Source organism: Bubalus kerabau, chromosome 3 (genome assembly GCF_029407905.1).
Source record: "Bubalus kerabau isolate K-KA32 ecotype Philippines breed swamp buffalo chromosome 3, PCC_UOA_SB_1v2, whole genome shotgun sequence".
Taxonomy (NCBI): Eukaryota; Metazoa; Chordata; class Mammalia; order Artiodactyla; family Bovidae; genus Bubalus; species Bubalus kerabau.
The window spans coordinates 19420547-19445123 of NC_073626.1; the positions used below are offsets into that span (position 1 = coordinate 19420547).

The window sequence follows — 24577 nt, forward strand, 5'->3', positions numbered from 1 at the left end:
GGGCGCTCTGCCGGACAGCCCCAGCTCTGTGATCCGTGAAGCAGAACTCAGAAGACAGAGGTCAGAAATACCCAGGTAACAAAGATAATTCATTTATGCAGGCATTAACAATCTCCAAGTCATCTTCCCTGACACTGTGGTCTGCATGGTGTTGAAGTGCCAAACACTGTTCAGTGGGGACAGTTTTCTAGTTATTTGAGATCGACTCCTTCAAAATGAATATTTTCTCTTGGATTCCAGATTTGATTGTTTAAGTAAATATAAGTACCTAGTTTAATTTCATATAAAACAGTGAGGGACTTTCCTGGTGGTGCAGTGGTTAGGACTCTGTGCTTCCACAGCAAGAGGCACAGGTTTGATCCCCAGTCGGGGGACTAAGATCCCACATGCCATGTGGCACTGACAAAAAATAAAAAAATTTAAAAACAACAACAATTGATCACGACAGTGCTGGGAATACACCCAGGAAACAAAAATGTTAAAGCAAGTGAAGTGGGGAACAGACCGAAAACGGCTCCCCGTTCTCCTCCAGCAGCGTCCCTGGTCCAAACACCTGCAGTTTCAACCCAAACTCTCCACTCTCGTCTGGTTGGAACCTCAGGATGTGTCACTGGGACCCTCAAGTGACCTCTGCAGGTTCACTTTCTTTGTGTCTAAAATGGAGAATGTTTTCCTGGATTAGTGATTACTGAAAAGTGCTCCTCAGAGTCCGGGGGGTGGGGCGGGATGGGGAGGGGGTACAGGGAGCTGCAGGGACCGTTGAGGGGCTGCCGCTGCTCCCCCTATTACCACCAGCTCCTTCATTTCAGTTTCCTTCCTCCTCTATCTGCACCCCCCTCTCATCCCCCCCAAACAGGCTTTATGCCTCCAGGGAGATATGAAAGAGGAAGCTTCTGGGGAGAGATGGCGGAAGGCTGAGTCCTGCTCCCGGCACTTCCTCCATGGGGTCCTCTGGGTATCTCACAGAACCCCTGGTCCTCTGAGCTGTCTGGCCCAGGCTCAACTCGCCTTCAGAACACACACTCCCAGCAGTTCTGAGGGAGGCGGAGGCCCTGGCTAAGTAAGTGGGGGGGAGGGCCCTGGGTGATCTCGATTCTTATTTAAACTCCAAACTCCACTTCAGCCATTTCTCTGCAGCCTCACATTCCCAAGCCCATATTTGCTTGGACTTCAGCAGCAAAGGTCGAGTTAGACTGAGCTGCCTGCCGAAGGGGCTGTACCAGCTGCCAAGGGGCTGAGCCTACAAACAGGCACACGAGGGCTGGCATGTTGTAACTGACGGGTAATGCGGGCGCTGGAGCAAGGGGGCGGCTGCAGCCTGGGAGAGACACAACCTGGAACTCAGCCCTAGAAGACAGAGAAGAAAGGAAGGAGGGGGAGGAAGTGTGTTCTAGAAGGAACAACAGTCTGCGGGAGATCCTGAGAGGGAGGGTGCATGGGGAGGTGGGGCGTTGGGCAGAGAATGAAGCCTGGAGAGATGGGAGGTGGGCCTGGAGAGCCGGGCCAGAAGAGAACTGGCTGCTCTGAGGAGTCTGTGTTCATCAAGTTCAAAAGGCTATAGGAAGCCATCACATTTTTTTCTAATCTTGCTCTTGTTTAAATGATGTGACTAAAATCACTGCCAACTCCCCAGCCCTCTGACTCGCACTGTATGAGCATGAATATACACTTGGCGTTGATAGTTACTGTATCAGCTGGTGCCTGCTTTATCTTTCCCATATCGTCTTCCCACTTTCCTTGGAAATTTTATTGGAGTTTAGCCTCATCCATTTTACCTGTGTGTTTTTTTTTAATTAATTGAATAAGAGGTTATTATTATTATTATTAACCAGAAGACTTTTAACCCTTTCCTCTCTGCACATTCAAAGATTACTTTATATGTCTGTAAAGGGCAGAACATTCCATGGATGTATGTACATATGTGTATGTACATTCTCCTGTGGCATAAAGGGCAACACATATCATGTAGGCAACTTATTACATCTTTGACTGAAAATTAGAGTCTCTTTTACTATGACAGCATAAAACGCACTAAGGCTAAGAACTTCTTTCAATAAAAAGAGCTCTAGGAAAATTGGTTTAAATCTTTCTGACTTCCTCAAATGCCAGTTTTTGAAGGCTACAACTGTAAAGACTGATATTAGTGATACATTAGCTTAACTTGTGAATGAGAACCTTCTTTGACTTCATGTGTAACTGTGTTTTTTTAAATGACAATCTTGTTACCATGGATATCTTTGCCACAGTGGAGAAAAGTCACAGCACAAAAGCAGAGATCATGGGAAAGGAAGGACAGATGGCCTTTCTCACAAAGGTGCATGCAAGCCCAAACTTCCCACCCTGGGGACAGGAGACCTGTAACCGTTAGCCAGTGAGCATGAGAGCGGAGATAAAACAAGAGGCATGCCAAAGCATACATGCCACCAGCCCCCAAAGGCAAGCACGTCACACCCCGGCGGGCCACCCACACTCACATAAAACTCTAGCACGGCCTTGGGTCTCAGCCTGAGGGAGGGCAGGTCACTGAAAGAGCGGCTGCGGTGCAGCTTGGCAAAGAAAGAGTCTTGCAAGGCACTCAAGACAGACAGCCTTGGCTTGTCTGGTGAAGGATGCAACCATCTCTTCAGAAGTCAAAGCAAGATGGGGAGTTAGTGGAAAGTAGCAGGTTACTATGTTTCTGTCAGCTCTTAAGCAAGCGTTTCTGATTAAAACAAGGGGCCCTTATTTACTTCTATGTCTTTAAAAGGCTGATCTCAGAGAATGGATGGAAAAGCTGACATGCGTTGATCAAAGTAACAGGTAAGTGGGGGTGGGGAGCAGAGCAGGGACAGAGCAGGTTGACCACCTGGGCGCCGGTGGCCACGGGCATCTAGGCATGTGCTTCCCTTAGTCACCCCTTTAGGGTGAACTTGAAGATGACATCACAGTCGGCCCTCCCCTCTGTATCCGAGGGTTATGCATCCATGGAAAAGAAATTCCCAAAAGTTCCAAAAAGACAATCTTCAATTTGCCAATTTGCTGGCAACTATTTACATAGCATTTACGCTGTATTCACAACTATTTATGTGTCATTTGCATTACATTAAGTATCATAGGTAATCTAGAGATGATCTAGCGTACACGGGAGGATGTGAAGGTTATGTGCAAACACTGCCATTTCATATCAAGGACTGATTGGAGCATCCTTGGATTTTGCTATCAAAGGGGAGTTCCCAGAATGAACCCCCGAGGATACAGAGGGATGACTGCATTAGGAATTATAGAGACTTCCTAACACTGTACGTTAAGCATTTCAGAGGCTGGCTGCAAGCACTGCCTCAGATTCATCATCTGTCTTCCAGAAAGCACACAGGACTTACGAAGAAGGAGTGATCTTTGAAGGTGGGCGTTTCCGGGGTACCCTGGCTGTACATGGACATTCTTCTCTGGAGGGCGGCCACCTTGTTCCCAGCACCTGAGGATGGGGTCATGTCCTCCACGTCAAACGGACTGCAAAACAACAGGACCCCATGAACATGCTTGTTAAAATCACCCATCATCACCGGACCTCAGGCCAAGGAAGCACCTCATTATACTAATGTAAACTCAGCCACTGGGAACTGGGCTTGTTGCTTGTTCAGTCACTAAGTCATGTCTGACTCTGTGACCCCTTGGACTGTAGCCGGCGAGGCTCCTCTGTCCAGGCAAGAATACTGGAGTAGGCTGCCTTTCTCTTCTCCAGGAATTATCCCAACCCAGGGATAGAACCCGTGTCTCCTGTGTTGGCAGGCAGATTCTTTACCACTGAGCCACCAGGGAAGCTGGAGAGCTGGGCTGGTTTTGGCCGAATTGGTCTGTTACCAAACAAACCATGATTTAAAAAAAGTGAAGCAGAAAAAGAAGTCTAGACTCACCCAAGGGACCACAGATTATCATCACAGCTTTAAGCAAAATTTATGTGCACACCTGGATACCAGTTAAATCTGCTTCTTCATTCATTTTAGAGACATAAACATAAAGAATCTTACTGTGATGCAGGAGCTACAGATGTGGGTTTGATCTCTAGGTCAGGAAGATCCCCTGGAGGAGGGCATGTCAACCCACTCCAGTATTCTTGCCTGGAGAATCCCAGGGATAGAGGAGCCTGGGAGGTTACAGTCCATAGCGTCACAAAGAGTTGGACACGAATGAAGTGACTTAGCATGACACAAGATGTTGAAGAAGTCTGTAAAAATTCCTGGAGCTTTGCAAGGGCAGATGCTTTAATGATACAGGAAAGTAATAGATTATTGTTTGGTTCTGAAGAAAACATTCCTGTTCATTTCAGTTCACCCAGCGCCTGCTGCATGGCTGAGAGGACAACAGTCTGTTCACAATGATGCCATTAGTCATCCCGCCATGGGCTCATCCAGCAGGAGCTTGCATTTGAGATGTCAGTTGTTACCAATTATGAGGAGAGCCGGCCTAGGCAAATCATGTGGACACTGTTTCAGTGACAAGGTTACACATCTTTGCTGCTTCCATGCCTGACCCTCTGTATCGTAAAGGGGCCCGGACATTAATATTCGACAGGCCCTTGTTACTTGGGAACAGGGGTGTAAGATCAACTGTTGTGAGCAGCCAGTGTTTCATAACTTAGCAAGACCTTTCCCATGGGATGACTTCAGAAAACCACTTTTTATTTGGAGGATAATTGCTTTACAATGTTGTGTTGGTTTCAGCCATACAACAACGTGTATCAGCCATAAGTATACATATGGCCCCTCTCTCTTGAGCCTCCTGACCACCCCTCACCCCTCTTAGCAGAAACCACTTTTAAGTTCCTTACTTTGACAAAAGATTTCTCTTGCCCTTTGGAAATATTCTATTTCAGCATTTAGAGTGTAGAGAGACTAAGGATATCCAAAGCTTTCCAAAGCACTGTATGATGTCTGAGATAAAGAGGGTTAAGCAATTAAGACAACACAGCAAGCATCAGGATCTTTCTGCAGACAAACTATCTCATACTGAACCGTTTCTTTCCTTCACATCAGTTGGCTTGAGAGATACGTCTCTTTATATACGTTCAAGGGTTGAGAAGGAGGGACAGAGGCAGGATAAAATGTTTAAAAACAGAAAGTCAAAGAGGAGAGTAGTGATATGATATTAACATGTGTGAACACCTAGCAACCCTGTTAAAGAGATTCCTGGGCCCTGGGGTGGGGCCTGAGAGTCGGCGTTTATGCCAAGCTCCTTGGTGATTCTGATGGTTCATGTGCCACCCCGGGAACAGCACGAGCCTGTGACACATATTTTTATTGCGATGATATAAAAAAGGGCAACTTACTACCAGGTGATTTCCAGGTTGAGTTTGATGGTGCCAAGGTCATTGATGTCCACAGCTACCACCTGAGGTCGGGCTGCAAACAGCTCTTTGGTCTCACAGGTCACACTGCCGACCAGAAGGTGAGTCGCCAGCCCTTTGAGTTCTGTGACCTGGTGAGAGAGGGAAGGGAGAAAGGCCTTACAGGACAGCGCTGGACGAAGGCACCCCTCTCCTTTGTTTTTCTTGGCCGGGGCAGGCATTTCAGAATCATATCTGAAGCTGGGTGTGGGTGTTTCCCAAGCCCGTCTCACATTTACGCTGCCCGCTCTGACACGAGGGTGGGTCTGGGGATGTGCTTGTAGCACAGACAGCGGTCTGGGGGGTGGAGGGGCAGCAGGCAAAGGTCTCGGGGACAGGTCTCCATGACAGACTATTCAGCTTTGGCAGCAGCAAAGACAACACACAGCAGTGCCGATCCCGTACCTTGATGGAAATGAACCCGACTATCAGCGGCAGGAACACCATTTCTTCTCCGTCCCAGCTCTGTTTGCCGTTTACCTCTATCCTGCCTTTCAGTTTCCACCTCTGTCGGCCATACTTCATGAAAATCTGGGGAGAAGACGCCAGAGGGTCCTCAGGTTCCACTACCCTCACCCGCCTCCCCTCCAAACACCAGGATCGGAAAGGCAGGTAAAAACCGCTCTTCCTCTTCTCCAGCACCCTCACGCCACATCCTGACTGTTGCTTCTTCCAAATTCTCGGCGTGGGGGTGGGTGGAGCAGAGGACCAGTGGGGAAAGACTTTCAAAAGGGAGTAAGTTCTGCTTCTCTAGGACCGGGTCGGGAGGGCTTCCTTTAAAAAAAGGTTATTGTATCAGGCCCTTCAGCTCACTCAGGTCAACCAGCTCTTTCTCTCCTTAGTTCTGCTTCAGTAGAACAACCACTGGATTAATTCTGCACACTCCCCAGCCCCTTCAGAGAGACAAGGAGCCAACAGCTAAAATCTACTCAGCGGCCAGAAGCAAGAAATAAGACATCCTTCTTCTGGGAAAGGGAGATGGAGCTGGACAAGGATTTTGAAACCTGATACACACTGGGGAGAGGGTGTGCAGACTCCCCTCGGTCAGACAGCTTTCCTGGTTAGAGGAAGATACATTCCCCCAACCTCCCACCAAGATGAACGATTAGAGAAGGTTCTGGAGGTGACGGTTAGATAAAATAATTATGGAGGTTCCCTTTTGAAAAGGAAAAAGATAAAAAGCGTTTTTTACTTTATAGAGTATACTTTTTATAAAGAAAGATCTAGATTTCACTATTCTTCACTCCTGATACTTACAAGAAGTCATAATCCTGGATTGGATCTTGGGTCAGGAAAAAAGCTGCTATCGAGTACAATATTGGGACACGGAAAAACATGACTGTAGATCTCATATCTAACGACACGAGCTAAGGGATCAATGCTAAGTCTGCTCATGTCAAGAACTGGACAACATTTATATGAGAGAATGTCTTTCTATATTCAGGAAAATAATTTACGGGTGAAGGGTCTTGATATCTGTGCATTGATCTACAATGGTTCAGAAAAATAACAACAGCAGTATTAATAATAATAAAGCAAATGTGGCATAATATTAAAAATCAGTGTCTAAAAAAAAAAAAAAAAAAAAAAAAAAAAAAAAAATCAGTGTCTAGATGACCCATATATGAGAGGTCTTATACTAATCTCTAAACTTTCTTATGGACCCAAATTTATTTTTCAAAATTAAAAAAAATACAAATAAAAAGACAATTGAAGAGGCAAAATAATGACAACTGACTCTTGTCTCTCAAGTCCAACACCCAGTCTGACACCATACTTACTTCATATTGATCTCCAGGACAGAGGCGAGCAAAGCCAGCAAGACCTGTAAGCAAGCAGTTGGGATCAGAGACACAGAGTCAATTTCTCCTCTTTACAAACCTTCACTGGCACATTTATAAAACTCAAAGTGTCAGGCCTTTGTGAAAACTCATGTAATATCTTCTGGGGACCCTCTGTGGGCACAGCGATTGTTGGGAATTCAATCTATCTCAATGAGAGAGGACATTCCTTGCTGGGATGATAGGAGAGGTGCTCGCCAGGCAGATAAGGCTGTTTCTTCTATGAAGAGCCCCGTTAAGTCGTGAGACTGTGAGATAGATGAATGTGCTTTCCACCAGTTCCATGGGTGATACCAGGGTTGAGATAGAGAAGGTCCATGGAGGCCTCAAAAAGCACCTGCTGTTACCACTCTCTGTCAGTAGATGGCAGCAACTTATCATTTCCTCACACCTCTCCATCCACAGAATCACTCCATTGAGGACCCGTTTCTACTAACCAGTAGAACATTAACAAGCCTCTTAAAAAGATTTACTGAAATAAGAGCAGAATTAAAGAAGCCAATTTTCACTAATAGTTTTCTGGAGGATTAGTCTTTTGTTTTTAGTGCTTCTGAAGCAAAGCACAATCAACTTATTTTTATAAATCCAAATTGGCTGGATATGCCAACTCCAATAAAATCCTAAGCACTCTCTAAAAACCTCTACAGACTATTCAGAATTCATCAACTGCCTGTTTACCTACCTGTGCAATTACAGTGGAGGCCTGGTTAAAAAACAAAACAAAACAAAACAAAAACCTAAACAACTGATCTGATATCCTTACTGGATAAAGGACAGTAAAGGTGAAAATCCTTTGAAGGTTTTTTTTTTCTCCCTTTCAAAATCACCAGAAATTTTGTATTGGAAGAACTTATCCAAACAGGAGAAAGCTACTTGGTACAGATGTTTTTGAGCTTCTCAGCTCATGTTATTAAAGCAAAATTTTTTTGGAATTGCTTGTAGTTGCATCACACTGATACTGTGATTATCACCACATCGTGGCATGTGGCAGTACGTAGGTAAAAACAGGCCCGGGGCTATGCTATGCTCCTTCAAGTCCTATCTGCTTATGTAAGCCATTACGGTACTGACGGCATAACTGAAACAGCTGCATTTACTGCCTAGCGAGTATCCTTTCAACCTGGCCAGGTTCCTTTCAGACTCTGGTCTGAGGCCTGTTTGGACTTTCAGTTGGGGAAAGCTTCATGTTCCTCAGTGGTTTGGGGATGAACGCGGCACTGTCTACAGAGCTTTCATGATGACCACTCCAAAACCCACCACAGGGGTCAGCACCAGGGAAGGACATGGGAGGTGGGGGCTGAGGGACCTTTTATCTCCATGGTGCATCTTCCTCCTCTTGTGGATGCTTTACTGTAAACGCGACTGACGGATGAAACAGCTCTCCCACAACCTCCTTCAGAAGCCCCAGATACTACAGTGAGCAGTCGCCCACCCTGCTCTTCCTTTGCTCAAGGGCCATTGTGCCAGAAGAACACATCCCTTTTTTTTCTAGTTCTACAAGGATCTACAAGGATCTTCTTTTCCAAAGATAAAAAGGATCACACATGTTGGCTGGCAGCACATACACAGAGAAAAGGCTGGTTGGAAATTCATGACAATTTTAACAAAATTTAGCACTGGGGGGGAGCCATTCTGAAGCTAAGGAAGTCACACTTTCTACTCCAAGGAAAACAGCCAAATAGCTGAATAGCTGGGAGCTCCCATTACAGGCCTGATGGATTTATGCTGAGACATAAATAATGCAGACTTACTGGCTCCCTTGTAGATGTCCCCTCTCCTGGGCTGGACCTGCTCTGAAAGCTGCAAGGGCCAGGACAGACTTTTGGACATACACACTGCGTGGAACTTAATTTGAAGTAGGTAATAACTGGGAGAAGTTGATTTCGGTAACGGACCAGATCTTTTCATGTGCACATTGGTGGATGGCTCTGCAGCCTCCCTCTTTAGCCTGGCACTGGAGCCTCTTTAAAATCTGGCACCAAGGAGCCCCACAACTCTCCTCCCAAGGTCCTCTCCTGCTTGCTCAGTTGCTCAGCCGTATCCAACTCTGTGTGACCCTATGGACCATCACCCGCCAGACTCCTCTGTCTATAGGATTCTCCAGGCAAGAATACTGAAGTGGGTTGCCATACCCTCCTCCAGGGAAATCTTCCTGACTGAGGAATCCAACCTGAGTCTCTTATGCCTCCCTGCATTGGAAGGCAGGTTCTTTACCACTAGTGCCACCTGGGAAGCCCAAGGTCCTCTCATTCTAACCAAAAATTACATCCGGGAAGCCTTTCTCTTCCCTGCTTCTGTCCCCCTTCTCACCCCTCCCCCCAGGCTTCTAAGCAATTGGCCATATTATTGGTTAGGCAGGTTGTTTATTCCACTGAATTAGACTGGACTGGCTCATGCATCCATTTTCTCCAGTAGACTGTGTAGAAGTCAAGGCCAGGGACCGTTTACCAGGATGCAGCTGGCCAACAGCAGGAGCTCAGCGAGCATTTGATCAATTGCTTTTACCACCATCACCTACCCCACCCCTGCCAAAAGCCCCACAGAATGATTTTGTTATTGTGTGTTGGGGTGGGGTGAAAAGGGAAGTGGGGAAGGGTGTGGCAGGAAGAAGTTGAGTTACCAGGTCTGAGAATGTTATGAAAGATCCTCAGTTTATGTCACTATGTATGTTGGGAGCAGTAATTTTTTCTTACCAGAATTAATAACAGATAAAGTAGCTAAATGCAAAGATGCAAGATTTCTTGGCAGCGCAAGTGACTGGCTTCCTTTTATCAAGAGAAAGGAAGATTTTCATGGGGATATTGCCCTTGAAAGGCTTCATAGAAATAGTTCACGTTTTCATGTTAGATTAGGAAAGCGGAAGTGAGCTTGCAAGTTTGACTGATACCTGAACCCAGATAGAAGCCAGGGAAGCTCACTGGGTAGGTGGAGAGAACAAAGTCAAGGGTAGTGATGGAAGAGCAGGAGCCAGCAGAAAGTTCAGTCCATCCATCACGATAACTCGTCATAACGCAGATTTGTTCTTCAGCTGGGCAGCCAGTCCCCCAGTGGATGGCAGGGTCCCCACAGCGTCCTCACTTGACCACCAGGCCTGAGGTCCAGATCTGGTGGGTGGGATCCCCTTTCTCCTACACCTCTCCTGGGATGCCTGTGTGCTGGGTGGAGGATGACCATCTCATAGAGAAGAGAACATTCTTTGAGCAATCTTTTATCATATCTGCTCAACTTTGTTAGAACTTCCCACCTCCGGGGCTTCCCTGATGGTTCAGTGGTTAAGACTTTGCGCTTCTGTTCCAGGGAGCATGAGTTTGATCCCTGGCTGGGGAACTAAGATCCCACATGCCAACCCAGGAGTGCACTACAGCCAAAAAAAAAAGTACTGTGTGACTTTGGGGACAAGTCACTTAACCCTGTTCCCCATGGCAGAAATGGGGAAATTACCATCCCACCCCAAATTGGTGCATTTGATAACAGTGTCAGAAACAGGGGATATATGATACTGCCTGTGTTAACAGTGAGAAGATGGGTGTGACAGGAATTTCTCTCATCTGTGAGACCCTAGATTGTGCTAGCCTGCGTGGCTAGTGCCTCGAGAGTTGGGGGAAGGAGAGAGAAGTATTCTCTGCGAAACGCTGACCCAGGACAGTGGTTTTCCAGAAGCAGGCTGCTGATAGAATCATCCTGAAGATGAAAAATACACACACTCCAGGGCCCCGCCCTGACATGCTGAGAGGGGGGCAGGGCCCTAGTGGTTTTAGAACCACTGACTCTGGTGAGGACTCAAAATGGAGAGGATGGACTGAAAATCTGAAAAAGCACAGATGCCGCACCTCAGCAGTGAAGTAAGCGTTGAGACTTCATACTGAACAACAGCCTGACTGGCAATGGGATTTGCTGGAGAGAAGAACAAAGCCACGTGGGCAGCTGAGGGTCAAGGTCGTGTGGACTGGCAGGTATACTCATACAGAGAAGCTCTCCAGGCATCGAACTTGACAGAAAAATCTCTCTCCTGATAGGTGACTCATTGGAAAAGGAAGCTCTCCTGTTGAACGCTTTTTTAAAAAAGCTCCCCTTTCCTACTCCCTTGATGGCAAAAAGTAGGCAAGAGGGTGATTAAATCCCCACTAGCAATCCAGGGGTGCAGCTGCTAAGACACCCCAGCAAAGGAAAGGCGCACACAGCAGCCATTTTCCCCGCGGTGAGTGGGCAGATGGCCCAGACTCAGAAGGAAGAAGGACCTGCTGGGAGGGCTGCTCATTTGAGAGCCCTGCCGGCACTGGGCTGTTAGCCTGACACTTGGGGGATGCTCTGTTTCCTAACACTGGGGCTTCTTTTTGTCTTGAAGATGCTAGCGGTGCAAATTGACACTGCTTCTAGGGTAGAACTTTCTGGAGTCAGTACCAGAAAGGCGGTGGGAAAATGCACAGTCCTCTGGGAGGGTTAACACTAAAAAGCATTTAAAAATAAAGAACTTGGCAGGTCATTTACAGGAAAGTAGAGCATAAATGAACAAACTTAATAACACCAAGAAGCCAAAAGACAAGTCTAGAACGTGGGATATTCTGTACAACAGTGGCTTGAAGGTAGTAAGTCAATGGTAAGAAAAAACAAAACAAAACAGAGTGGGGTCTGTTTTAGATAAAAAGGAAACTAAAAACAGATACTTGATGACCAGTGATAATGTGTGGACCTAGTATGGATCCTGATTTGAACAAACCAACTATACAACTCATTTTTAAGATGACTGGGCCATTTGCCAATGGAATGGATTCATAACAAAGGCATGTTCATTTTATTAGAAGTGATAATACTTGGGATGTGGTGATGTAAGATGCCCTATTATTTTTTCCCCTGACAGCACCATGCAGCTTGTGGGATCTTAGTTCCCTGAGCAGGGATTGAACCTGGGCCCTTGGTGCTGAGAGCACAGAGTCCCAACCACTGGACCACCAGAGAGGTCCCAAGATGTCCCTGTTCTTTAAGAGAGGCATATTGCTGTCTACAGGGGGAGACTCCCACATATGAGTTTTATTTCATCAAAGGAAAAACAAAGACAAGGAAGCAGATGAAGCAAAGGTGGCAAAACCTTGCCAATTATTAAATCGAGGTGATGGGTCAATGGGGGTTCCTTGTAATATTCTCTCCATGTTTGTGTATGTTTGAGATCTTGTTATAGTAAATATTAAAGTATGTAGGCAAGGCTCAGGATGAAGGTTCTGGAGCATCAATAAATTAAGTGGGGAGAGCTGAGAGAGGGTGGCCTAGTATCTTTGCAAGGACAATAGAGTGTGTGATGTGACACTTGGAGGAGCTCTACAGGCTGCTGCCTGCCTCTCTAAACAGGGGGGAGGATACCTTTCATCTTGATGGAGAACTCCCCCAGCTGCTTCTCCAGCTCTGCTTCAATGGCGCACATGTTCTAGAAAGAGCACAGGGGACCAGCGTTAGAACTAAGCTTCTCTCAAAGCACACCATGTTCTCACAGGGGTGGACAACCACTGCTCAAACCGGAGGCATTTACCTGTTTGCAATGAGTTACACGACCCTGCTCCTGGAGCAATCTTGACAAAATGTTTTACCTAAGCCTAAATGAGCCTTCTAGTGTGTGGGAAATTTAGAGCACAGGAGACCAAGTTAACTTATAAACAGTCAGATAGATCTGGAATGTGCGAGATTCTAAAATTGGATTATATAAAAAGGCAGTAGTATTATGGGATAGAAATTCTAGTTAAAAGAGATTAAAGAGACATAACAACCAAATGTAATGTGTTAACTCTGATTCCATCATGATTTGAAAGTAAATAAAGTAAAAGAGTTATGAAAGACATTATTGGACCAAATAAGAGAAATCTGAAAATGTACAGGATGTTAGATCATTCTATTCAATGACTGGTACTTAATATTCTTAGTTGTGATAATGGTATGTGGTTATGCAAGGAATACATGTGTTACACAGGTTCTCATTAAAGCATCCGTGCTAAAATATTTATGGGGTGAAATGTCACATTATTTACCACTTACTATCGAATGACTTAGTAAAAAGGGAAAAAAACGGAGCATATGCAAGAGAAGGAAAGCAAATATGGCAAAACATTAGCAACTGGTAAGTCTAAATAAAGTAATGACGGTCAACATACTAGTCTTTAGTTTTCTGTAGGTTTGAAAATTTTCTTTACAATAATTTGGAGTCAAAAGAGCTGAGAAGTTCAACTGTACTCCAAGCGACTGAGGCAGGATTCCTGCTGCCGTGCCATGAGGCCCCCAAAATGACTCTTGGGTTTGACAAACGTCCTCTCCTCATCTAATGTTGAGGGAACAGTGGAGACAAAGGAGCGACACCATCTCTGCCTGTGGTTAGATGTCTAACCACCCAGCCTACTTCCTCAGTGTCTGAGGACCTAAATAACAGAGTAGCTACAGTTAGAAATCAAGAGAAAAGCGCTGTGGCTGGGGGCTGCCCCCATGGAGGCCCTCCTGCAGTGGCCAGTTTAAGCTTTGGGTGGTAGCTCAGCTGGTAAAGAATCCACCTGCAATGCAGGAGACCCAGGTTCAATTCCTGGGTCGGGAAGATCTGCTGGAGAAGGGATAGGCTACCCACTCCAGTATTCTTGGGCTTCCCTAGTGGCTCAGACGGTAAAGAATCTGCCTGCAATGCAGGTGACCTGGGTTTGATCCCTGGGTTGGGAAGATCCCTGGGAGAACAGCATGGCAACTCACTCCAGTATTCTTGCCTGGAGAATCCCATGGACAGAAGAGCCTGGTGGGCTACAGTCCATGGGGTTGCAGACTCAGACACGATAGAGTGACTAAGCACAGCACACAGCGGTCACCTCTGGTGTCCTAAGCAGAAGGCTCTGTGCCAGCCTCCTGTGCGTGCCCCTGTCCCCCTGCCCCACACAGACACCCTGGGGCAGCATCTGCAGGCTCCTCCCCATCACATTTTGGGGGCTCGGGCCTGTGGCCTGGGCAGATCAATGAGCATGGACAGGGGCTGCTTCCATATGCTATCTTTTTTTAAAACTTTTTATTTTGTAATGGGGTACAGCCGATTAACAATGTTGTGAGAGTTTCAGGTGGCCAGTGAAGGGATTCAGCCATACATACACATGTATTCATTCTCCCCCAAACTCCCCTCCCATCCTGGCTGAGGGGTTGCTTCCATTTGGATTTTGTTTGCAGAGGGCTTCAGGATTGACTTGCAAGCTAGGGGTTCTGACTCTTAGACGTCAGTACCTCAAATAGCTCAGCAAAGCTGGGGAAAACTTCCTGAGGTTGAACTTTGTGCAGCTGGAAAGTTTTGAAAACAAAATCTCAGTTTTGTAAACCAATTTTCTTCCTCTGAGCACTGGGTGTCTCTGGGAAGGAATGGATTACTGTTTCTAGAAATCTATCAACGATGTTATCGTACCTGTCAGTACTGTGACCAGAGTCTTTAGGAAACTTGGTGGGGGCAGGGGACAGCTAGTTTAACAGTTGAGGACACCCACAGTCAGAATTGTCTTCTGTCTCCCCCAGGCAGCCCTGGATGAACACTGCGGCCATTGCAAAAGGCTCCCAGAACCATCAATTCCTAAACCCTCTTTGTGATAAAATCCCTGTTTTTTGTGGTTATGTGAAGACACAAATCCACCTGATGTCAAGTGAGGTAGGAAGCTACCGATGTCCTGGCCTGCCTTCTCCTCTTGCTGAAATTACACTACACAACAACCTTGAATTTGTGAGCCAATATGATGTCGTGTCTTGGCACCTGACCAGGGGTTGTTACTTCTTTTTTTTTTTTTCTTAAAGCTTTTTATTTTATACTGGGGTATAACCAAGTAACAATAATAGTGATAGTTTCAGGTAGACAGCAAAGGGATTCAGCCATACACATACAAGTATCCACTGTCCCCCGAACTCCCTTCCCATCCAGGCTGTCACATAGCACTGAGCAGGGTTCCATGGGTGGGTGTTTCTGAAACACCCTACAAAAGTTTTGGGACAGGCACAGGCTGCTGCTCTGTCTTCGGCATGTGTACTGAGAATGGCCACTCTCACGGCAACTGCTCTTTTGACTTCAGAGATGTATGGAAATGAGGTCTCCTGAACTAGGGCTGCTTCTAAGCCAGAGAGTCTTAGCCTGTGCTCCATCAACTTGGATGGGGGAAAAAAGAAAAAGTCATGTTGCTATTTCCACTAACCTCTAACTGAAATCTAGTATGTCTGTATATCATGAATGGAGAAAACAAGCCGCAGCCGTACGACTGGGACCTAGTAAAAGTCTACGTTCATGTCACATCAATTGTTGCAGGCATCTTGAGAAATCATTTCAATACTTTGAAATTTCAATAGTTATTGGAGCCCTTGCTAAATCTTATAGTTTGATGTGTTCATAAAGCAGCAGTCTTGTACTGTACTACACATTTGGTTTCAAAAATATTTTGATCACTGTGCTGACAATACTGAATTAACTCTATTTCAATATCATTTGTTTCCTTTGAATTCCTATGGGCTTTATTTCATGCATTCAAAAAGCATTCTCCCGAAAAGGGAACTTAGGTGAAGAAGCCCTGCTTTAAGCCATGAAAAAAGACAAAGTTGGTTCAGAGAAGAGGCAGGGCTGGAGGGTTACACAGGAAATGATCCTGCGGCAAGTCATCTAAGACGTCCCTCCTGTCCCAGGGTTGAGACAGATGCTCACACCGGGAACTGTCCAGTAGACCCTCATCAGGCTGATGACTTCATTCATGACATTGGATCTCTGGACAAAGACACATGGGACAGTGAGAAGGTTTTAATAATTCAGTCATTTCATCTCAGACACTGCTATCAGGTGACCCCGGGAGGAGCGAAGACCTCTCTGTGTCGTATGTCTGGGCCCCAGAGACCATCAGAAAGCAGAAAAGCGTGCTTCTGTTCATGACTCTTTTTCTTCCCTCCTTTACAATAGAACAGAAATTTCTTACAATAAAATAATCATAGGCAGGAGGTTAGTGAACCCAACATCCAGGGCGGCCATCTTAACCACAAGGTCTGTTCAGTTTGCAGGGATAAAGCTAGAGAATCTGGAAGTGCATTTCAATGAGCAGAACCAGCACATTTGTGGCTCATTCATTTGCTGACGTTTTTAACATGCCTTTGTAATCCACTTGTGCATAGAAGGTACACATAAAGAAGTAGGACACTTGTCCTGTGAACGGCTTCACAGCATTTAAAATCCTGTGGATTTGCACGCCCATGAACGACGACACCAGGAGGGGTGTGCCTGACAGGTGAAGCTCACAGACCAAGAAAGTAACTTGCTCTGGAGTTTATAGGAGGTGCTGAATCAAAATACCACGAATGATACCACCCAAGAGACATTTTAAAAACTGCACTGATGGCCTCAAGAAAATGCAAGACGTGCAAATAGCAAAACTTCTCTCTCTAAAGAGTAGAATGAGCTTGCAGGGTGCCTGGTTCTCGGGATGTTTGTGTGCTTAGTCGCTTCAGTCATGTCCGACTCTTTGCGACCCTATGGACTGTAGCCTGCCAGGCTCCTCTGTCCATGGGATTCTCCAGGCAAGAATACTGGAGTGGGTTGCCATGCCCTCCTCCATGGGATCTTCCCAACCCAGGGATGGAACGTGTGTCTCTTACATCTCCTGCATTGGCAGGTGGATTCTTTACCACTAGCACCACCTGGGAAGCCCTATGGTTCTTGACAATTCAATTCAGGTCAGGCCAGGTGGGGTTCAGCAGCCGAGCAGGCTGGCACGTACCTCTGTGTACTCTTTGTAGCTCCGGTTGATCTCTGCCAGGCTCTCACGGGCAGCTTTGCTGGCAGGTGACGTTGCAAAGGCTTGCTTCATTTTACTGGCACCATCTTGGAGGCGTCTTTGGATACAATAAGCTTCATAGAGTTCATCTACCTGCCAGAATCAAAACAAAACAAGAACACGATCAATATTTATCACACTTGAAGAAAGTGACACAGGCCATTGCTAAGAGTTCAAGATACTTTATGTTTCTGAACTCAGAAGGAGACTCTTGTAGAAGTACCATCCTTTCTAGACAGACCCATCATTTTTGTTTCAGCCACTCAGTTCCATTTTCTATTTCAAACCAGATTTTACCCTGAGCTGTCTTTTCAAACGGCATGGAATGAAAATGAACTTAACTTTGGTGGACCGCGTGAGATAAGGTTTAGATAATGAGGACAGGAGTCTTTTACACAAGGAACAAACACTGGAAGAGTGTGTACAGTATCACACTGACGTGAAGACCTTGCATTTACTGGGCTATTATCACTTTATTTTAAGAGTGTCACCAGGTAATAGTCACACATCCAGATTTAGAATTCTTTTTAAAAAGAACATGAGACTATTTATCGAAAATGATTTTTGTAAAGATGTGGCTCAACAAAAGACAGAAAACAATGGCAAGTTATTCTTAAAATTAGAGTGAAGCATGATTGTCAAAACTTATCAAACTGAACATAAGAACTGTGACATCTTTGTCATGTAAATTATACCACAATTAAAAACATAAATGGGAAGAATGGAAATGAACATTTCTCTGCAATACCTCTATGCTTAGGCTTCTAAATAATAATATACTCTTTGCAAGTGGTTATTGATCATACTCATTAGATAAGCCTGACAGTCACTTAATACTTCTCAGGCAGTAATTCTCAATCAATCCAGCGTGATATTCAAGGGACATCTGGCAACATCTGGAGACATTTTCCAATGTCACATCTGGGAGGTGCTGCTAGCCTCTAGTGAGTAGAGGCCAGGGATGCTGCTAAACATCACAGAGGACAGCCCCCTACAGCAAGGAATTACCCGAAATGTCAATAGTGCCTACACTGAGAAAACCTAAAGTTATTCCAGATATTTATCTTTATAGTCTCTTGTAATATTTTCAGTTATCAACACACCAACCTCAGTTAACTGTAGGAATTTTCATGCAGATTAAAAAGCATGATATCACTAAACATTCTATGTTCTGGGAGGCACTTATCTACCTAGGACTACTTGAATTTTTCATTTCCATACAAACTTTGTTCTATCTAAAAGGAGGCTATAGCTGTGAATTCAGAAGGAGGTGGAGATGAATATGATGGGTTTCAGCATTTAAGATTCCCCTTTCGTCCTGAAGGCAAACTTTTGGCTGATCTCTAAAAAGCATTGCTACTACTACCTGTTAATGGTATAATTTTCCATAGTTGCTCTCTCTATACAGATGTCAGTGATGCTTAGCCGAGTACATGAATGTTAAGAGACTGAAGATGATTCTCTTGGTTAAAGGATTCTTTGCTGCTCTTTGACAATTCACTCCACTTTTCTGAAAGGAATCGTCAAAACTCTGGAAGGATCAACAGTCTTTCATCTTTGGGGTTGGTGGAATTGTCCCTGAATAAGAGGGAGGTATAGGACCCAAGGGATGGTGGCATATTTGCTGATAAGATCCTTTGGCTGGTGAGCGGCACTGAGGGCGGTTTCCATACACTCAAACCAAGACTCACTTGGTGAGCTTGTTAAAATGTTGATGCCCAGGCCTCACTCTGACACACTGATTTAGTAGCTTAGGGATGGGTGAGGAGTTTGAAAATTTAAATAAACGGTGCAGATTGTCTGATGTGGCTGGTCCCCTGGAGACTTAGAAACACAGGAGCTGATATCTCTTCTAATGCAGGCCTGGCTGCCTCATCTGTGTGGCCTCCTGGGGGACTGGCCCTTCAGCCTCTTTCCCAAAGTCGCTGAGACTGTAATCCTCTCAATAAGGAAACTGCTCACTGGACCACTGGTATAGCCCTAATGATTAGTATACTACTTTACATTTAAAGAATAGTTTATTCTGTTTTCATTTATTTTTAAAATATTTTTATTTATTTTTAATTTTTTTTTATATTGGAGTATCATTGATTAACAATGTTAGTTTCAGGTGTACAGCAAAGTGATTCAGTTATACATATTTATTGTCATTTAAATATTAGTCTATCCTAGCCAAATGGAGTTAACCTTTCACATAAAGGATAACTAAGCAGGGGTTTAGTTATCTTTGGGGTTGGTGGATTTAGGTGGTTGCACTCACCTAAGCAGAAGCTGCAGGTAAGAATTTGTCTTACCTATAAGTTAGCAGTGTGTGTGTGTGTGTGTGTGTGTGTGTGTGTTAGTCACTCAGTTGTGTCTGACTCTTTGCGACCCCACAGACTGTAGCCTGCCAGGCTCCTCTGTCCATGAGATTCTCCAGGCAAGAATACTGGAGTGGACTGCCATCCTTTTCTCCAGAGGATCTTCCCAACCTAGGGATCAAACCCTGGTCTCCTGCACTGCAGGCGGATTCTTTACCGTTTGAGCTACAGGGAAGTCCTGTAAGTTAGCAGTGGTTCTTATCAAATAAATGGAGTCAATAGAATATAACTTGTTAGGATTTGTTAGGCATCCATGCATAAGATGCCACAGATAGGGGGTTACTAGCCTTTAGTAACCACTAAGATTGCTATATCTTACAATGATGGATATGAGCTGGATAAATACACTTTTTCCTAATACTAATTCTGTTTTCTTGCTCTTTTCCCAACTAAACAGAGTAATTTCAAAGCTCACCTGCCACATAAATAACTTCTAATGGATGTCATTGTTTTACTTATTGAGTTGAACAGAAATAGGAGCAATTTCAGATTTACCAAGGTAATAAATATCTTTCAAAGTAGGAATGTACAAAAGCAGTATCATATAAACGTTTACAGACGTATAAATCATCACAGAATTCTAAACTGGAAAGGATTCTTAGGATCATCTAGATTGACTACGTGCAACCCCAGGCTCACTACACAGCGTGGGAAGTCAAGGTCCACCTGGATGATACAGCCCAGTGAGTATGTGGCAGAGATGGAAGTAAACCTGAGACTTCTGAGTCCTAGTAGAGAGAACAGCTAAAACCTCCAGTCTCCACACTTGGAAGATGAGTGGGTGCCTCTGATGGGTGCAGATGAGAACAGAATTGCTGATAGTGTGATTCAGCTGCTCTCAAACGGAAATTGTTTCTAGGGTATGCCAATACTGCCGACAGTGTCCAGAGTGACGGGGGATAGTCCCACTCCATGCTAGGGTGGTGGGACCATCAGTCAACTATTTGTAGGGTTCAGGGCTGGATATCAGGGACCTTGACAAACTGGAGTACACAGAGGGAAGCAGTGAAGATGAAAAGGAACTTGGAAACCAAGCCATGTGAAGAAGAGTGGAAGAAACTTAAGTAAGCATGAGAAAGATTGAGGGAGCTACACTACAGCTGTGGTTAAGTATTTTAAAGGCCTTGATAAAGAAGATTATGGGGGTTCCTTCTTTATCAAGGAAGGATACGGAACCGTTATATGTGGGACACAAGTGTAAAGTTAAGCAAGTGTGAAGATTTTTGTAGGGTCAGTCTGGTGCAATCTTATCTCTGACCAGACCACACTGAAGCTGTATTCTACACTAGTCACTGGGCACGCTGCACAGGAAACACTAAATATCTGTTGATCTGAAGCAGAGTAAAAAATGTGCTAGTTCATCAGGCTCTCCATTCTTATTTTTTTCCTCCAACTGTACTGCCTGTTAGAGGATTTAACTGCTAATCAGGCTAGGAATCAATTGGATAAGAAATGCTCCATGGACTAGATGCTACGTTCAGGCCAAAGGTATACTGATTAGTGACCGAGAACTGAAAAACAGGCAAAGACAAGAGGAATGTCAATTACCTTACTGATGTGAAACTCCAGGCGTCTCATGTATCTTTCGATCGTTTTAATTTGCTGGAATTAAAAGAAGAAGTTTGAAACAGTACAGACATTTACAGTTTCACTGATTAGACACATGTAGCTATTTATTAAAGATTTTTATTTTACAACTTCATTTATTTTTGGCTGTGCTGGGTCTTTGCTGTTGCCGGGACTTTCCCCTAGTTGCAGTAAGTGGGGGCTATTCTCTAGTCGTGGTGCACGGGCTTCTCCTTGCGGTGGCTTCTCATTGCAGAGCATGGGCTCTAGGGTGCTCAGACTTCAGTAGTTGCAGTTCCCAGGCTTTAGAGCACAAGCTCAATATCTGTGCTGCACAGGCTTAGTTGCTCCACCGCATGTGGGGTGTTTCTGGACCAGGGATCCCAGGGATGGAACTTGTGTCCCCCGCATTGGCAGGTGGATTCTTTATCACTGAGCCACCAGGGAAGTCCTGTGTGGCTATCTTTATTATCTCATACTCAAAAATGCCAGAAATTGTTAACTATTTCCCCTTTCTTCCTAACTCTGTTACTACTTTAAAAGATTCTCTAGTATCAACTTAGACAGTATTTTTTAAAAATACTGAATACACACGCTGAAAGATGAACTTGAGCTAGCTTTTAGAATCCTTATGTTTAACATCAAGGGAGGCCAAAGAAATTGAATTTCCTGGATTTCTGGCAGGACAGTATCATATTGGAGTATACTTAAATTCCTTCATAATGACATTTTATCAGTTCAAAGATGAACTCACCCCCATTTTAATGTTTCTGAAACTAGGGTGCATTTTACAACTGCTGCAGTCTGTGCCTGCCTCAAGATAATCATAGTTGGTTATGTGTCACCTCTTCCATTTGAGTTATAAATATTAAATTTAATTACCCTTTAAAATATTTGCAAACAGATTATACTAGGATTCAGCATCAAAGGTCTCAAATATACAGAAAGGCATGGAAAGAGACAACATTGCATATAACTTTATAAAATATGTACATATAAGAGTTTGTCACTAAATGTAAAATACACTTTTTAAGTGAAAAGAAAGAAATGTGTCACAGTTTAACTGGAAGCACTCTTTTTCTTAGTGGCACATAAGATAATGATGTATTTTCCAATCAAAGATTTCTTCCATTTGATGAAATATGATAGTTCCCGTTTAGAGAGAACACAGGTATGGACCTTTAAACACTTGGAAAATTCTTAAACTTACTAGCACACTGAGAAACCCTGAAACCAGGTGGCATTTTTACAAAAGTGACCTTAAACACATTATTGAGTCTGTAGATCATAGTACTTATATCATTCTCATTAGATAGAAGCATGAACTCTTTCTCTAGGACCTTAGCTGGACCTAAAAGGAGATTGCTGACTTCTCAAAGATGAAGGGTTTTTCCCCCCAGCAATGCCCTGAACACAGAACAATAACTTACCTTGTCTAGGTCATACAGCACACCCTAAAATTAAAAAAAAAAAAAAGAGTATCCGGGTTAAAACATAGTTCCCTCAAAACCCTTACTGACATGAATCGAAGGATTTTGTCTGCATTTCTGCATTGTCAGTGAAATAATGATCAACCCCAAAATGTTCTGTTGGACTTTTTACATTTGCTTTAAAAGAGCAAAAATCTGGGTTATTTTAAATACCACTAAGAATATTTTTAAGAGCTAGTATTTATTTATATTCTGTGTCTCCAGAACCCTGCCCAGTCCTTGCTGCCCCCTGGGAGCTGTAAAATGTTCACTTGCTTTGAGCTCTCCTCTTTTACATAGTGAGGGGCACAGAAATTCATCTTCACTTAAAAAAATTTTTTTTAATGTTAACATGAAAAATAGCAGTGATATATGTGTTAAAAAAGACTTGCTTTCCTGTTTAAACACATAAAAATTGATATTTAAGAAGAGTCCTTGAGAGTGGTGACAGGCTTTCCACAAATTGTCTTTAAAGCATGTTTATTCCTGGGTCACCATATCACAGGAGCATCAGTACACTAAGCCCACAGCCCCCATCAGAAGGGTTTTTTGGAACACTTAGTCCCGCTGGAAGCGCCTCCATCCACACACCATTGTTCTCCAAAGAGGAACATTTGTTGCCACTGAGGACTGTCAAGGACATTCAAAAGCTCTGAAGGCCACTCCACAGTGAGTTCCACATAAATGGGAGCACTTTATCCTTTAATATCATTAGAATATAAAACCTCAACTTTCTGTGAAGAATTTAACCCCTACCCAGCCTCTCTGTTCATGGATTTCTCCAGGCAAGACTACTGGAGTGGGCTGCCATTTCCTTCTCCAAAGGATCTTCCCAACTCAGGGATCGAACCTGGGTCTCCTGCACTGCATGCAGATTCTTCACCAACTGAGCCACTAGGGAAGTCCCTAAGCCTGCATATTTCAGGCTTTTCAGGACAAAAATATACATTTTAGCACATCTTTTAAAAAAGATAACAGCTATTCATGTATATCTGAACCTTGTGTATGTAAACTTTTCCCGGGCTTTCTGATGCCTTGGAACATTAAGGCATATCATTTAGGACTTACCAGAATCATTTAAAATCATTAGAAACACCTCTTCAAGCAGAGAAGCCCTCACAGATTCAGAATAGAGGAAACTTGTAAGAATCTCCAACAATACCATGTGCAGTTGAAATGGCTCAAGGACTCCTCTGATTTCTCCTAACAGTGGCCTCTTGAGCTTCCTTCCCCTTTCTGATATCACTCACCTATTACTTTTTAAAAACTGGAGATAAAACAAAAGTTCTGGGCTCCAAATTCCAACACTAAAAATATGGTGGTGGTGCTGTTCAGTGGCTAAGTTGTGTTCGACTCTTTGTGACCCCATGAACTGCAGCATGCCAGGCTTCCCTGTACATCACTATCTCCCAGAGGAAAATCCCAACTTCTCAGTTCCTTATATTACTTGGGAGGAGGGGTATAGGGAGTTTATTTTTAAGTTTTTTTTTTTTTCCTGATTACAAAGTTTGTCTGCATAAATATGCTTGGAAAATACTGGAACATATTAAAAATAAAGCATTTAAATACACATCTGGAAGCAGATGGTACTCTGCCCCTTGGATTTGCTTTTCTTGAAGCTTCTTCTTCATCCTATGCTCATCTAGTAAGATAAGTTACTTAGCAGCGCCTCCTCTTCCACCCCAAAACCCGACTGCGTTAACATCTTAATGATTAGTACCTACCAGGCGCGAGTTTCTTCTCATATCTTTTAACTGAGTTGTCAGCTTGTCCAGCTCTGTCTGGTGAACCTCCAGATACTCACTGTAAAGATAAGAGAGATGTGATCATGAACTCCATGACCACTGAGTGGAATGAGTGCTGATGCTGACCTGAACAGGGGGATTAAGAACCTGAACCTTACTCTGTGGAGTGCAGAGCTGGTGAGGGAAAGGCTCTGCATTTTTCCAAACTCTCCACATTTTGAAAGCTCTAGCAGTTGCCTCTGATATTATCCAGATGGTCTAAAAGGAGAACCCCATGAGGCAAAACCAATGAAGAGGGAGGGGTGAGTATTATGGAGTCAGTCTTGGGTCTGGGCTCATGGAATCCCATCTAAGTTCCACATGACATTGACTGTATGTATCTCATCACACACTAGGGAAGTTTTATTCTGGACAAACCGTTGCTATAATATACTTGG

At 44.2% G+C, this 24577-nt stretch overlaps 1 protein-coding gene across 6 annotated transcripts in view; it reads right to left on the reverse strand.

The window, feature by feature from the left end:
- The window catches only part of RIPOR2 (RHO family interacting cell polarization regulator 2), a 213246-nt gene that overhangs the window by 22593 nt on the left and 166076 nt on the right, over positions 1-24577 (reverse strand). For all 6 annotated transcript variants that reach the window (XM_055570792.1, XM_055570793.1, XM_055570795.1 and 3 more), the window contains 9 exons: positions 24120-24198; positions 22357-22380; positions 20909-20962; positions 16944-17093; positions 12559-12622; positions 7144-7187; positions 5768-5893; positions 5306-5454; positions 3360-3489 (listed from right to left, as the gene is read on the reverse strand). In XM_055570792.1, the coding sequence (XP_055426767.1) occupies positions 3360-3489; positions 5306-5454; positions 5768-5893; positions 7144-7187; positions 12559-12622; positions 16944-17093; positions 20909-20962; positions 22357-22380; positions 24120-24198 (820 nt within the window). The remainder of the gene's footprint in view (positions 1-3359; positions 3490-5305; positions 5455-5767; positions 5894-7143; positions 7188-12558; positions 12623-16943; positions 17094-20908; positions 20963-22356; positions 22381-24119; positions 24199-24577) is intronic.